The sequence below is a fragment of the Amyelois transitella genome, chromosome Z (genome assembly GCF_032362555.1).
Source record: "Amyelois transitella isolate CPQ chromosome Z, ilAmyTran1.1, whole genome shotgun sequence".
Lineage (NCBI taxonomy): Eukaryota > Metazoa > Arthropoda > Insecta > Lepidoptera > Pyralidae > Amyelois > Amyelois transitella.
In genome coordinates, this window is record NC_083535.1 from 7,760,202 (window position 1) to 7,774,555 (window position 14,354).

General features: G+C 33.1%; 1 protein-coding gene across 11 annotated transcripts in view; it reads left to right on the top strand.

Annotated features, from left to right (window-relative positions):
• The window catches only part of LOC106133955 (calcitonin gene-related peptide type 1 receptor), a 31,048-nt gene that overhangs the window by 10,941 nt on the left and 5,753 nt on the right, over positions 1-14,354 (top strand). For all 11 annotated transcript variants that reach the window (XM_060953555.1, XM_013333862.2, XM_060953557.1 and 8 more), the window contains 8 exons: positions 238-370; positions 5,171-5,261; positions 8,279-8,370; positions 8,937-9,063; positions 9,880-9,981; positions 11,506-11,624; positions 12,005-12,078; positions 13,623-13,729. In XM_060953555.1, coding sequence (XP_060809538.1) covers positions 238-370; positions 5,171-5,261; positions 8,279-8,370; positions 8,937-9,063; positions 9,880-9,981; positions 11,506-11,624; positions 12,005-12,078; positions 13,623-13,729 — 845 coding nt within the window. The remainder of the gene's footprint in view (positions 1-237; positions 371-5,170; positions 5,262-8,278; positions 8,371-8,936; positions 9,064-9,879; positions 9,982-11,505; positions 11,625-12,004; positions 12,079-13,622; positions 13,730-14,354) is intronic.

Here is a 14,354-nt window from a genome sequence, read left to right on the forward strand (position 1 = left end):
TGTACAATTACATGTGGTATTTATTACCTACTAAATGAATTGAATGTAGGTATTCATTGACTCACAAACATCTTTTTGGCACTTTTTCATCGCAAGCATATCGAAATATTTTTAAAGATTTTCATATATTTACGCATAATCGATCAAAACGGATTTGAACTGTTTGATTAACCCTTTTTCTTGAACCTCGTTTGCAAGAAGGGAAATATTTTAATCATTAGGTATTTAATATTGTAGAGGATGTCCCGCCGTGCCCGCGGACGTTCGACGGATTCACTTGCTGGGACGAGACGCCGGCCGCCACTACTGTGTTTCAGCCTTGCCCGGAATTCGTCGTCGGGTTCGACCCCCGTCGATTTGCTTATAAAATGTAAGTGTTTTAGTTAAAAATTCATATATTAAATGGAATACTTGCGGCTCTGATATCGTGCAAAGGATAGCGCTTAATTTATATATAGAATAAATTGTATTCATCACATAGTCGGACCTTGTAACTCCACATACTACTGTAGACTGCAAAATATTAAATGGCCAAACTGACATCTATGAGTCAAAATTATATTGACCCGTAGACGTCAGTCTTGTTCCATGTTAATAACAAACTCAACGAGTCTGCCCGACACCCGACCCGAGGACAGGACCTCGTTCAGATTATAAAAGTTCAATCTAGGTTACAACAAAAACGTATTGTACGTTGTCTCATTGTTATTTTTTTTTTTTATATACATAATTATTGCCACAACATTCTTTAAGGCATCGTATCAGATAAAACTAACAACTTGTTGATAAGTACTTACAAAGAAAAAGACCGCCGGATAATTTCCTGTCCTTATCTTTATAAGACTGACTGAATGATTACCAGACATGTCAACGCACAGCCCAAACCGCTGGGTCTAGAGATTTGAAATTTAATATTTGTATTTGTTGGTCAACAGCAATCTACACATATCATTCTTTTATAACCTTAAGGCATAGACAGAACTCGCAGTACCCATATTAACTTGTTTCCATTTTGAATAAAAATAAATAAATAGTAACAAGGCTTGAAGGCCACTTTTACTGCATGGCTTAATAATGGATTTCTGTAAGACGAATCCCATTTATACTGTACGTCAAGAATCCTACCGCAAGAATCTCGATACATACATACATAAAATTGCGCCTCTTTCCCGGAGGGGTAGGCAGAGACTACCTCTTTCCACTTGCTACGATCTCTGCATATTTCCTTCGCTTCAGAATATCGATTATTATAATTTTAATAACGGTTATAAAAATCATTATTAAATCATTATTATTATCGTAATAAAACGAGAGAAAATAAAAGCCTTCTTCGGCTCTATAAGTGCCTTTAATAAAATTTGTACAAAAATACGAAATAAATGGAACCTTCAATGTGGATTCACATGGTTGTTTCAGGAGAGTGTTCATAAACTGGTTTATTCATGGGTCTGCCGACCGACCTTTTGAGATGAATCTAATAAGTATCTGCAAATTGCAAAGACGCCTCATTCATACGTTGTTACGCTTTGTATTCGATTCTCGGGTCAACGCTGACTTACTTCGGCTTTTACAAATAAATATAAAATATAACATTTGTCAAATGAGCTTTATATTTTATAGTACCTACCATTACAGAAAAACAACGGGTTGTTTCCGACAGTGCCAGCAGAAGTGAAGCCTTGAATATTGAATGTAACTGATACCCATTGACATTATTTCTTATCCAATATTGTATAACAGTCTTACGAAGTTTCGTGGCGTTTACGACGTTACGATCAGTTAACGTGTCCCGACGCGAGTTTATCATTTGTTACCCATCACAAAAAGTGTACAACGCTATATAATAGAAGTTTTCACTATGCATATGCGCAAATGTAACATCATAAAATCGTTATTGAGAGCCTTCAAGTCTATTATTTTTGGCGGCTTTTCTTTTTATTTTTGATCCTTCTGTTTGTATTTCTTAAAGCATCACGCTAAATGAATGAAAATATTTTTAACCATTGTTCAATGTTGGAGATACTCCTAGATCTCTTGTAACTGGTGTAAGTTTCCTAGAACAAGAAATATTACCTAAAGTGATTTTACGCATACGAAGTTAGCGTTATAAGGGTAGGAAGCACTCTATTACTTTGCTTAACCTATAAAATGATTTATTCACCTGAGCAATACTTGCTTTTATAAAAAAAAACAACTAATTCAACAACATATTAACATTATCACGCTTCTTTCTCGGAGGGAAAGACAGAGACAAAATCGTTTCACTTGCAACTATCCCTGTAAGTATAGTTTTATGTTTCATCCATATTGATCACTGCCATCTTTCAATCTCGATTTTGGGCCCTCCTCCTTTTTACCAGGACGTAAACTATTTGATCAATGTACGTTTGTTTTCGTCTTTTTTGAAACATTATTGCCACTATACGAAATTTCGTTTAGGCTTCTCTATCATTTCGATGTTAATTTATGGTCAGCAAACAACACACAAACATGTTTGCCGTAAGCCTATAATCTACATACTCGGTGCTATAGCTAGATAATTATGCTTAGTCGCGTGTTTCTCCTGTGATATAATCTTTCATTGCATCCTAAAAGTAATCAGTTTCATTACATTGAATGGTTAATGCACACTCGCATGCCGGATCTTTGCAACAGCAGCTTTAGTTAAATCGTTCAAAATTCTGATAACCTTAGAGGAAGAGAAGGTGATTCTCTCATGTGCGTAGAAGTTAATTATCAAGAGCACAGATGATCCCTCTTTCAAAGTGCAGAAGTTCGACCCTGAGTTCCTCCAAATAAATGTTAGAATACGACCGGAATTTACCTGCACCAGGAGGATGCTGGCAGAAGGTAGAGTTCCAACAGCGAATACTGATTATTATGATAAAGATGAGCGTCATATCTTATTAATATCTCACGTGAATGTTTTAGCTATTCATATTTATTCCAATTTTCCATCAATAATTCACTGAACAAATATTGCCCTCCCAAAGAAGTATAGTAAAGAAATCAATATGAGCATAATATCGTATAATATTATCTACTAAAAGTTGTAGAATGTTTATTTAGAAAGCAAATTTAATGGGTGCGCTCGGGTCGAGTGGTACACTGTATTTGTTTTCGAACGCCTGGCTTCAATCCTACCGCGGCCATTACTGCCAGACCAAGTGGTTAAACCGAGCGTCGGCAATATTTTATTTAAAAATACCTTATCTTTGTGACGGCATGGCAACATTATGAGCTAAACGTAATTCTAACGTCTTTCTTCATTATTTCGTGTTTTACTTTTGAGGTACAGTCGCAGAGCACTAAAGTTATTTCTCGACCCAATTATTGAAGTCTTTTGTATAGGCAAAAATATGGTCGCGGTACGGCGGGGTGAGCACGTTTTTCAGGTTACTTGCCGCTTTCCAACGGGTAAGTGAAAGAGCAGTTTTGGCTGAAATTTAATACGTTTTTACCGTTTATAGTTGAAGGTGCTTAAAACTACTACAATCTGAGATTATACATATCAAAACAGTAATTTTACATGTACGATGTTTGCTGGTAAAATCTTACATATGTATTACTAGTTGTTACCCGACTTCGTCCGCGTAAATTTCGAGTTGAATGTACAATAATGTGAAATAAATCAATATTCTTATCATTTGAAATATTAAAAAAAGTATGCGACCTTACCGAGTAAATTATTTTTGACCAATAAAGTAGACTAACAAACCAAAATATTTTTACGTGAGAATTACGTATGTTATTTGCGGTAAAACCAGGATATTATTATATTATTATCAAACTGATTTCACTTATATTTATATGTTATAGGTATTTATTATAATGCTGTCGTACAATGATAAATGACTTTGAATTTCGTAACTTATTTGCAGGCAAACTTTAAATGTTTTTCTGAGTTAAAGCAATTGGTGAAAGTTTTAAGTAAATCGGTTCAGTACTTTCGGAGATAATGGTGATCATAAAGTAAGACAGACAGAAAAAAAATTTTTAAAAAATATTTTTACTTTCTATTATTCATTCTAAGTGTCCCTCTGAAATGGATTCAGACAAAAATATTAATGTACAGACAAAATATAAAAATATTTTGTCTGTTTTATTATATGTATAGATGAGTTTTCTTAAATATACATACAAACATATAATAACGTTTATATCTCTTGCGAGGTAGACTTTTTTCTATTAGTGCCGGTAACCACACATTCTTGAATATTCTCGTAGTTACCTGTTATTACGGTATTTCTATTCTTGGTTGCTTGCTTAATGCATTATATCTTGCATCTTGTTAACTTCGAAATAATTGAATAGACAACTTTCTGCACTTACACGTTGTTTCATAAATAATTTATGACATAAATCACAACTCATGTAAACACACTGTTCATTTAAAATGTCTATTTATATTAAACTCGCCTTGATCGCCACAAAGACAACTTAAAGATATGCACTTTCATGATTTTAATGTAAAACATATTAGGAAACCTCTTTTGACTAATTTCTTGATATATAAACTTACAAAACTTTCTCAGATTTTTCCACTATGCAGTTGAATAAATCTGATGTGGTGGTCTTGTAGTCTAGAAGTTTTACTGCAACATAGCTTAGAGGTATTATGGAAAATTTACTTCTCTGTTAAGATGATTGTAGAATCAAGTTAAGACCAAGTGGACCTATATTAGTTAAGCTCTCATCAAAACGTTTAATTATTTAAAAGATTTAAAACCTTTCGTTTCTAAAACTAATAGTTTTAATGTAATTGGAGTCAATATTACTTGCATTGCTGGGAAATGTCCCCCTGAATTAAAATAAAAATATGTAAATATGTAATGACTACCTGAGGCTCGCCTTTATTTAGAACAAAACTTTGTCAACGCACTTTCACTATAAATAGTATTTCTTCGGGTCTAAGTACCTATGTAGTCACACATATTTGTCCAAAAACTTTTCCAACTTATCTTATAATACCTTCGGCACTTTGACTTGATTCATCCGAAGTTAAAACAAAAACTCATCTGAACTCGTAAGATAAGTAACACTACATGAATTACTTATACTAATTTATGTCTTAATAAGCGGTAAATAAGTCTTGTAAACAGCACGGAACAAAATATATGAGGCAAGAAAGTAACAAGAGAGTGATAAATGGTTGCTCGTATCGTTGCAGATGCACCGAGAACGGAACCTGGTTCACTCACCCGGAGGCCGCCTCGCCGTGGACGAACTACACCACGTGTGTGGACATGGAGGACTTGAATGTAAGTAAAGGACAAGAAAGTGGCTTTGTCTGAACAAACGGCTTCATATTATTAGTTCCGATTAATTTAAATGACATGAATTATAATTCGCTTAAACGCGGTAATGTTAACTTTATGCCAAAAACAGCACATTGTCTTAAAATTTTAGCATAAAATTTTTTTACAATTACTTTATATTTTTGCATTCTTTAACTAAAAACTTTGTTCTATTTACTTATTCATAAATCATTTGTACAAAATGAAAAGAAAAATATTTAGTAGAGCATAAAAAACAAGTCGCTCAACCCGAAAGTTCTTTCCTCTGTGAATCTAGTCACTCGTAGAATATTTTACAAATGAATAGAAATTATATTCCAGTTTATAGTTGAATATTTTCTTTTAATATTGAACCTTGTTGAATAAGTGTATATTTCATTTCTATATGAAAAAAGTTTTAAGTTAACAATACCTTGACTTTCTCCTTCATTCGATCATACTCGTAATAATAATAGGTTTCATTTTTTTGTACCTTGTTAAATAATGCTTACGTTTTCTTTATCGCGTACAATTGGCAAGTTTTACTTTAACAAACCTTTAACACATAACGATCCCTACCCAATTGGTTCACCTTTATATTAAAAAAAATAACACATCTAACAATTTATATTCACTCTAATATATACAAAAGATACAAAAATATACCGAAAAACTTAACAATCAGGTTATTTCGAATAACATGTTTATTGTCCTCCTAGCCGCATAACCGCATTTGAATGTAAAAAAAAAATTGTATAATAAATTTATTTAGTCTGTAAATACTTATTACAAATTAATACAATTATATCATCTTATTAGATAGGTTTTATGCATAGACCATAAAATACTCGTAACTTACGATAAAATGCATCATAACCCTTCGATATTGAAGAATCGTTCTCGATCGTGAGTAAACACGTCACATCAAACGTCCCGGGACAACATCAGCGTCAGTCACACTCGCTGAGCCTATTTCTTTCTCGAACAATCCATCATGCCGGAGACTCCCAACACGGTAGTTCGCTCCAATTCTTAAATAGGAACTCAAATCTTTGAATATTTTTTGTGAACATTTATCTATTGAAAGGTATTCATGCTAGTAATATCGGTTGTTATATACACATTAATATGACTGTAATATCTTGGTATTACACGGATTTTTAAAGTTTGGTATGATTTTATATTGCATACAACGTACATATCACCGATTTCAATAAAGTCTGTCAGTTACATTTTGCTCAAACTGAGATTAATAATAATAATATTTTTTCAGAGAACTCAAGCTGAATACTGAATAATTGTTTATGTTATCAATTAAACCAGCCTGATTTATTTTTATCGCTTTAGTTTACTTTTCGCTCAATTTGCCGCTATCATTTACAAGTCATTACGATGTTTACATTCGTCGGCTTCCAAATTGCCTCCGCGAGACACTTTCGGAAAATAAATAAAATATAACCTGTAACTGTAAACCTTTTGGGTACAGACTTACGTTTTATTACGTTTTTTTTTTTGTTAAGTAATTAGCTTTATGTTAATTAAACACAGTATTTGTAATAAACAATAGTATTTTTTTATAAATGCTGTGTCTGATTAAAATTTCGAAATTAACTCGTCAATTAATTTCGGTTACAAACAAAATAAAAATTATTTTTATTAAGGTAAAAATGGTTAACACATGGTAAATTTAAATAGTACCTAAGTAAATTCTTTTGTCTTTAGGTATGAAGTTCATAATTCTGTGGCCTTCTAGTCATTTCAAGACTGTTAGCTCTGTCTACCTCGCAAGGAATAAAAACGTTATTTATATGTATTAACTTCAAATGCATAAATGTATTTTTATTCAATGTTAGGTATATTTATTATTAATAAATTATTAATTTTATGAAACATTAAAGTAATATAATAATGACCTTACTTATTCTTTAAACGGAAGGAGTTAATCAAAATTTGATATTTACGTCATATTTCCCCAAAGATTGAACCCCGTTTTAATTGAGATACGTTAATGATCTCGAAGTTCCTATAGCAACAAGATCTTGTTAAGAGGAAAATAGAGCTCGGACTTCCCATACACAGGAAAGTTAGTCAATCAACTAATTACAATGCCATCTATCAAACTTTATCGATTTATGACAAGAGTATACCTTACATTGATTGTTTGCAAAGATTATGAGGTCAGATCCTGGGGGAGGAAATACAAAATTGTGAGTGCAAAGTTCACTGCGGAAATAGTTGTCGGTTTAAGTTTGTAAGGTTGTTTAAACCTGTTGTTAATATTAACAGTGTTGATATAGTGATGTCCTTTCGGTTTCTATTATTTAAAGTATAACAATTTATTGTGACAATATAGGTATGTAAAAAGTACCTAAGTATATCAATGTTAGTATACTAGCTTCAAAAAGGATTTTTGTATAGGTCCAGGAAAAAATACACAGATTAAGTTAGCCTCGAAGTAAGTTCGAGACTTGTGTTACGGGATACTAACTCAACGATACTATATTTTGTAAATAATACTTGTAAAGATCCAAGAACAATACAAGACCTAAGTCAAACAGAAAAAGTTCCACTTAAGCTATTTTTAATAGATGATGCTGTCGTTAAAGCAGTAATCTGCTTATTTCTAGAGTCGTCGCGCCTCACGACACTTCAAGTATTTTCCTTGAAAGTAAAGAAATAGAAGTAAAGATACATACGTATCACCTTTTTGCCCTAAAAGCAAAAAGATGCAAAAAGGCACAACACTTGAACGCCAAGTTAAGATGAATTGCGTGAAGTGATGGATTGATATACAGTAATAGTGGCAGGTCAATTAAGCCTTTTTCTTAATTAATTTTAACAATCCGCGCGGGAAGTAATACTGCTGGCACATACTATTTCCTTTGCTACCAAACCAAAACTATGGGAGGGATGTTTACCTTCAAGATTATTGTAACTGGTGTTTATCATTTCATAAGTTTTACTTTTAAGCAACCCTTATAATCTTCTATTATTGTTCGCAGTTCCGGAACACAGTGAACAACATCTACATAGCAGGATACTCAGTTTCCGTCGCAGCCTTGTTACTCTCTATTATCATATTTGTATACTTTAGGTAAGACTGTTCATAATAATCACCCATTCTACCTTTATAACCACATTAACAGACAGACATACACATGTAGCGTTTGTTCAGTAATTTGTGCATTATTTATTACCTTAGAGTTAAGAAAGAGCAAAGTCTTAACAGGCATAATTTTTTTTCTTAATAGGAGGCATCTCCCACTTTGTTTTCACATAATCTTGAAAATGAAAATATTACAAATTGAAGATCAAGTTTATCTACAGGCAATCAATACAATCATCACCAATTTCGATATGATATATAATAAAATACAGTTTCTTTAAAACTCAATCTGATGTTCTTATGGTGAGGGAAAGAATTGCGAGGATATTGTTAGGAAACCTGCACATTTAGGCAACATATAAGTAAGCGGGTCAGGTTGTCCTGTATAGTTTGCGGAAGAAGAAGGAAGTGGCTTAGTGTAGAAACCTGCCTAAATCCAGGTTCATGATCAAAAAGCCCGGGCCGGGAGAGGTGAGAATGAAACTGGGACTAACACCAGGAGAAAGAAGACATAATAAAATATAAGAATGATATTATCACAAGAAGTTTTCCAGGACACTGCAATGTACACGCATTCGCATTCACATTCATCTGTTTACGTCGTTCGCGCTCAACAACGTCCTGTGGATAGTCTGGTACAAAGCCGTCGTCAACAGGGTCAACGTGGTCCAGAACAATGAGGTATTTAATAATTAAAATAATTAATAATATGAAGTCATTGCAGACTTGATATCTGATAGACATTTTATTAACATCCCACTTAAAAATATTACTATCAGATGCTAAAAAGCTAATGACTGAAGTTTTAGGAAGTAAATATATTATAAACAATTGTTATGGCTGAAAGATTAAAAGCTCCTTTTCTAAGTTTTCATTATCAGTACTTGATGTGACGAATATGGGACCATCACGTTTCATATTTATATATTAAATTCCTTTTAAAAAACATGTGTGTCCTGGGGATTTCTCTATCAGTCACCGAGCAGGTGATGTACTACTAAGAACTGGTGCTTTAATTTCAAAATTCATTCTCTCAGTAATTTGATACCTTGTGACTGTTCAAATGTCCACGTTTTCATTTAAAAGAGAAACCGTTGGCCGGTGTAATTAATTTCGCATAATCCAATTATCTACTTGAAATATGCTTTGCTCTGACGATGCTCTATAGAATCTGTAATGTCCTTAATTTAATCAAATTCGTGATTTATGGAGATAGGTACTTAAGATTACGCCATGTACATTTTGCTACTTTTTAAATAAACTTGCTGTTTAACCACGACTCCTGTTCCATAAACAAATCGCAAAATGGAATCTTATAGTTTTAGGCATTTAAAACTAAAACAAAATCGATATAAATCGATGCAGCGGTTTTTCATACAAATTTTTTACATATAATAGACTTTGGGGACGGTTTAAAAATACGCCATGCTTGTTTCTTTCTTGTACCAACTCATATTAATCTGATCTGATATTTACCTGTTAGTTTGTTTAAAACAGGAATGGTGTCAAATACTGCACATCATCACGAACTACTTCATGGTGACCAGCTACATCTGGATGTTTTGCGAAGGGCTCCATCTTCACATTGCCCTCGTTGTTGTAAGTGTCCATTATTTTATTTTTGAGAGTTACTAGCACTCGCAGATAATGTATGTTTATAACAGAGATAGAGTTTTCAGGATCTGTTCAGAATATCTGAATATTAGCACTTACAAACAAAACACAATCAAAGCCACTTTATACTATTAGTATAAAAGTATAGACATGATGTCGTCCGCGAGTTTTCGACGTCGACAGAAAATGCTCATCAGGTTGACGACTTTTACTTACGTTCAATTTCCATAATTCTCGTAGTTTGGTTGGGTTATAAGAGTTCTTTTTCAGGTGTTCTATTCTCCAAGATGAATAATTTCGACCAGGCTAGGTATTACCTACCAAAAAAAATATTACAAAATAAAAAGTTAATTAAGTTTTATTTACAATTAGTCATTCAATATTTTTTCTTTTTAGATTAATTATCTTATATGTAACTCAAACGATCACACTTATATGTTTACTCGACTTTACAAAATACTTTTGCCACAGCACAACAGAGTAGTTTAGGACAAATCTAACGCACATCTGGAATAATAATAATAGAAAGTTATCAATGTTAAATGGAATAATTTAACATTCATAACTTTCTATAATTTATTGGTTCGATGTGAAAATATAGGTTGATGTGAAGGCAACAAAATGTATCACAAACATTAAGATAAAATTTTCCTGGAGAGTATTCCAAAAACATATCAATATAAACAGGAATTAGAATTGTTTAATTACCTTTTTAATTTCTAAAATGTATTAAGAAGTTTATTTTACAATTTGGATGAAACTTGAAAGTACATTATACCGCATCAGAAAAACATAAATTTTGCCATTAATTAAAGCGAAATACAGTTCAAACATTACGTCTTTATCCTTTACGGAAAAGACAAACCCTAATAATCTTGAAAAGACTTTAAAGCTTCGTTCATCTTAGTGAAAAGATTTAAGTATAGAATGACTTGTTGCTACGTGGAAAACAACTTTTGTAACTTTTATAGAAACAGTAATTTTAAAACAGAATAGTCACGTAGTGAAACTATGACCAAAACTAAGATAGCTCAAAGTAGCCGCAACGACCCGTGAACAGAGCAGTGCAGGCATCGAGCCAGCCAGCTCTTCAGTGCTCTGTGGGCTCATGTTATAACTTCATAAGCATTATGCGCGCTTGGGTAAAGCGAGGGAAGATATTATGCAAATTCATGCAGCTTTTTATATGCCTAGTGAAAGTTATATACTGCTGATTCTGTGGAAAGAGGAACTGGCATAATAATATAAAAGCAAGTTTTACTACTTTGATTAAGGGATGAACAGATAAGGCCAATTTGTCGTCTGGTAAAAGACTTGCGATTAGGCCTTGGCCCGGATAGTAAGTATTTATTTGGTGTCTACATATTATTATGTATGTTTCTATAAATTATAAATTATTTTTCATAAGGATGTATAAAATAAAAAAAAATATAAGTACTTATAGTTTTGCTCCATAATCTGTCAATCAGTTATTTATAAATGCTTTAACTAAAATTGAGATATTTTCAGGTATTCGTAAAAGACGAGGTGGCTATGCGATGGTTCGTCTGCCTGGGCTGGGGGCTGTCTCTCATCATCGTGGCAGTTTACGCGATAGTCCGCTACAACACGCCTGGCGCCACTGAGCGGTGGGTAACCCTCCCGGAACTCAGTCTTAAAAACTAAATATTAATCCTAAACACTATAGTACAAAGTTATGTACAACACAGTAACATACCTACATATCATGCCTTTACGCCTTACGAGGAAAAACTCAATATTCACAAGTATTAAGAGTGAACTCAATCTTTATGTTTAAAAGACTTAAATACACCAAGTTCATATCAGTGTATTTATAACAATTTACTGATTGAAGCTGAAATTCGATGTTTACCGCTTGGCAAAGCTAGAAAATAGGCCTCGTAAACTATAACACAACATCGTGTAGAATTCAGTTCAACGACTATTGCAGATAAGAAATATAAACCATTATCAGGAGTTACACTTAAAAAAATTACGTTGTTTAAAGGTGCTGGATGGACCAAAGTGATGCTTTCTGGATCATTACCGTGCCGGTTGTCATTTCTCTAGTGGCCTCCTTCGGTAAGTGGGCATATCCAATAATCCGTCTGAGTAGACTAATTTTGTCTTGTCATATTTATAGCCTGATAACGATAATCGAACATTACTTCTGATTACCACCAAAGAAAAAAATAATCTTTATTTTGATCATATAGAAAAGTATTAAATATAATACTTATATTTTTGTTCTGTGTGATGTAAAAAAGCGACTAAATGGAGTACCTTAGCACTGTCACCGATTTTCTTTATATTATAAGCAATATATTAATGTGTTTACGTGTTTTATAATTAGTAGATACCAACATGATTTTACTTATAAAAGAAACTTACAGTTTAGTTAACACATTAATATGGATAAGTACCTACCTAAATAATTTTCTCTAATCTAGTCAGACCATATAAAAGTCTAAAGACTGTTGAAATAAAAGTTATGACTAGTGCTGAAACGGAAGCCTATAAGTGGTTATTTGACCTTTTCTCTTATAAAGAATCGTATTTAGTAAGTTTTCATACGTACCTTTCTGTCTAAATTATGAAAGTGTATTAAACACAAGTCGTAAATGGCTAAATCATTTAAATCGTAACAAATGGTTTCTGACAGTCATTGTCGTTAGATTTATCTAGTGTTTTCTAAAAAATATGGCAGTCTCAAATCAGTTTATTTTTCTCTATTAGAATTGAGTTTCTACTTTCTAAAAATACTCTTAATAAACATAAACTACGATATATCTAGCAAGTTACACTCGTGATCCTAATAACAATGCTCTTAATGTTCAATGCAGTTCAGACAAATTCAATGTACCTCATAAATATTGTAGTCAATTGTAGAGAATCGATGAAACACCTGACGTCATCACTGTCTGCTCTAGCTTGGCTTTCCTGTATTTATGTGTTTATAAATGTACAATCCTGAGCATATAATGTGACTCATGTGTTTACATTCCTACGAAATAATCTACGCATTTGTAATCGCCTATACATCGTGATTCATGGATAAATATTTAAATAAAATACATTAAAAGGCCAAAATTAATAACCATTTCTCAAAAAAAGCTGATTGTCACTGAGGTAATATGGATCTCGGCAACTTGTGGGCCAGGTGTTTCGCTGTTTTGATAAGCTTTTCAGATGTACTTTGGTACAGCTAAAGCTAGGTTTCTTAAAGAACATAGGATTGTTTGTTATTACGCAGACCCTTTGCTTCTTCTTACATAGTTGAGCCCAAAGCAAGGACAAACGTATGAAGTGTCATGTTAACGCAATTTGTATTTGTAGAGCTCACGTCTGTAGGCACATTAAAGAAGCTAATTTATGAGGGCACCTGAAACGGGGAATTAGAGGGACGCAAGGGCAGGACACGGGACGTGAGTGAGTCGAATTACGCCAGGGTCTTGTTCAAATACTTGTTACTTAAATGTGGAGTCCAGGGGAAGGTTAATGTGTTTTAATTCATCGTTCCTCCAAGTTCACTTAGAACTTGTTATTAAGTATATTTTATTACCACCGAGCTGATATTCTCGTAATATTTAACATTATTTTATTTTGCTGAAGAACTTTATTTGCAGTGTTTCTTATCAACGTGGTCCGTGTTCTACTCACCAAGCTGCATCCTGCTCCCAATCACCACACTTCTTTAGCTGCAAGGAAAGCGACAAGAGCAGCCCTTATTCTTGTAAGTAAATTTTTAATTTGTCATTCCTTTTTCGTGTCTTAAGATCGTGGACAGCGTATCTGTAGATCATCTATCGTAAATTGATATAAACTTCAGCAGTTGTTGGCGATCTTCATAACTCATCGGATTACCAAAGTTCACACGAGTGACTAAATGTGACTCATGAAACTTCAGGATTAACCTAGTACGGGCTTTGGTAACCACGCTTACCATGAGATATGTCATATACCTGTTTTTCTACTTCACAAAAAAACAAGATAAAGAAAAAATAAATAAAGACAATGCTCGGCATTTAAAAAAAAAATCTTAAAATCAGGTAATTGCTATGCACCCACATGTCTTCCACCGGAATTGATGAAAAACAATCTGAGAAGGCGCAAAAATAACCGTTGATAAAAATCTATAAATAAGTTAATCAATGATCGATAGCATAGCAACGGTAATGCGTCAATAACTACTTCTAGATATAAAACGTGTTGTTCAAAAGGTATCGCTTTAATCCAAGGAAGCGAATGATACAAAGTCCCCCCACTTGATTGATTGAATCAGTAGAACATTTTCTCTTTTTCCTTGAAATAAAAAGTCCCTAAAGCTACTCTGACAGTATAAAACCAGTTACGCAAAT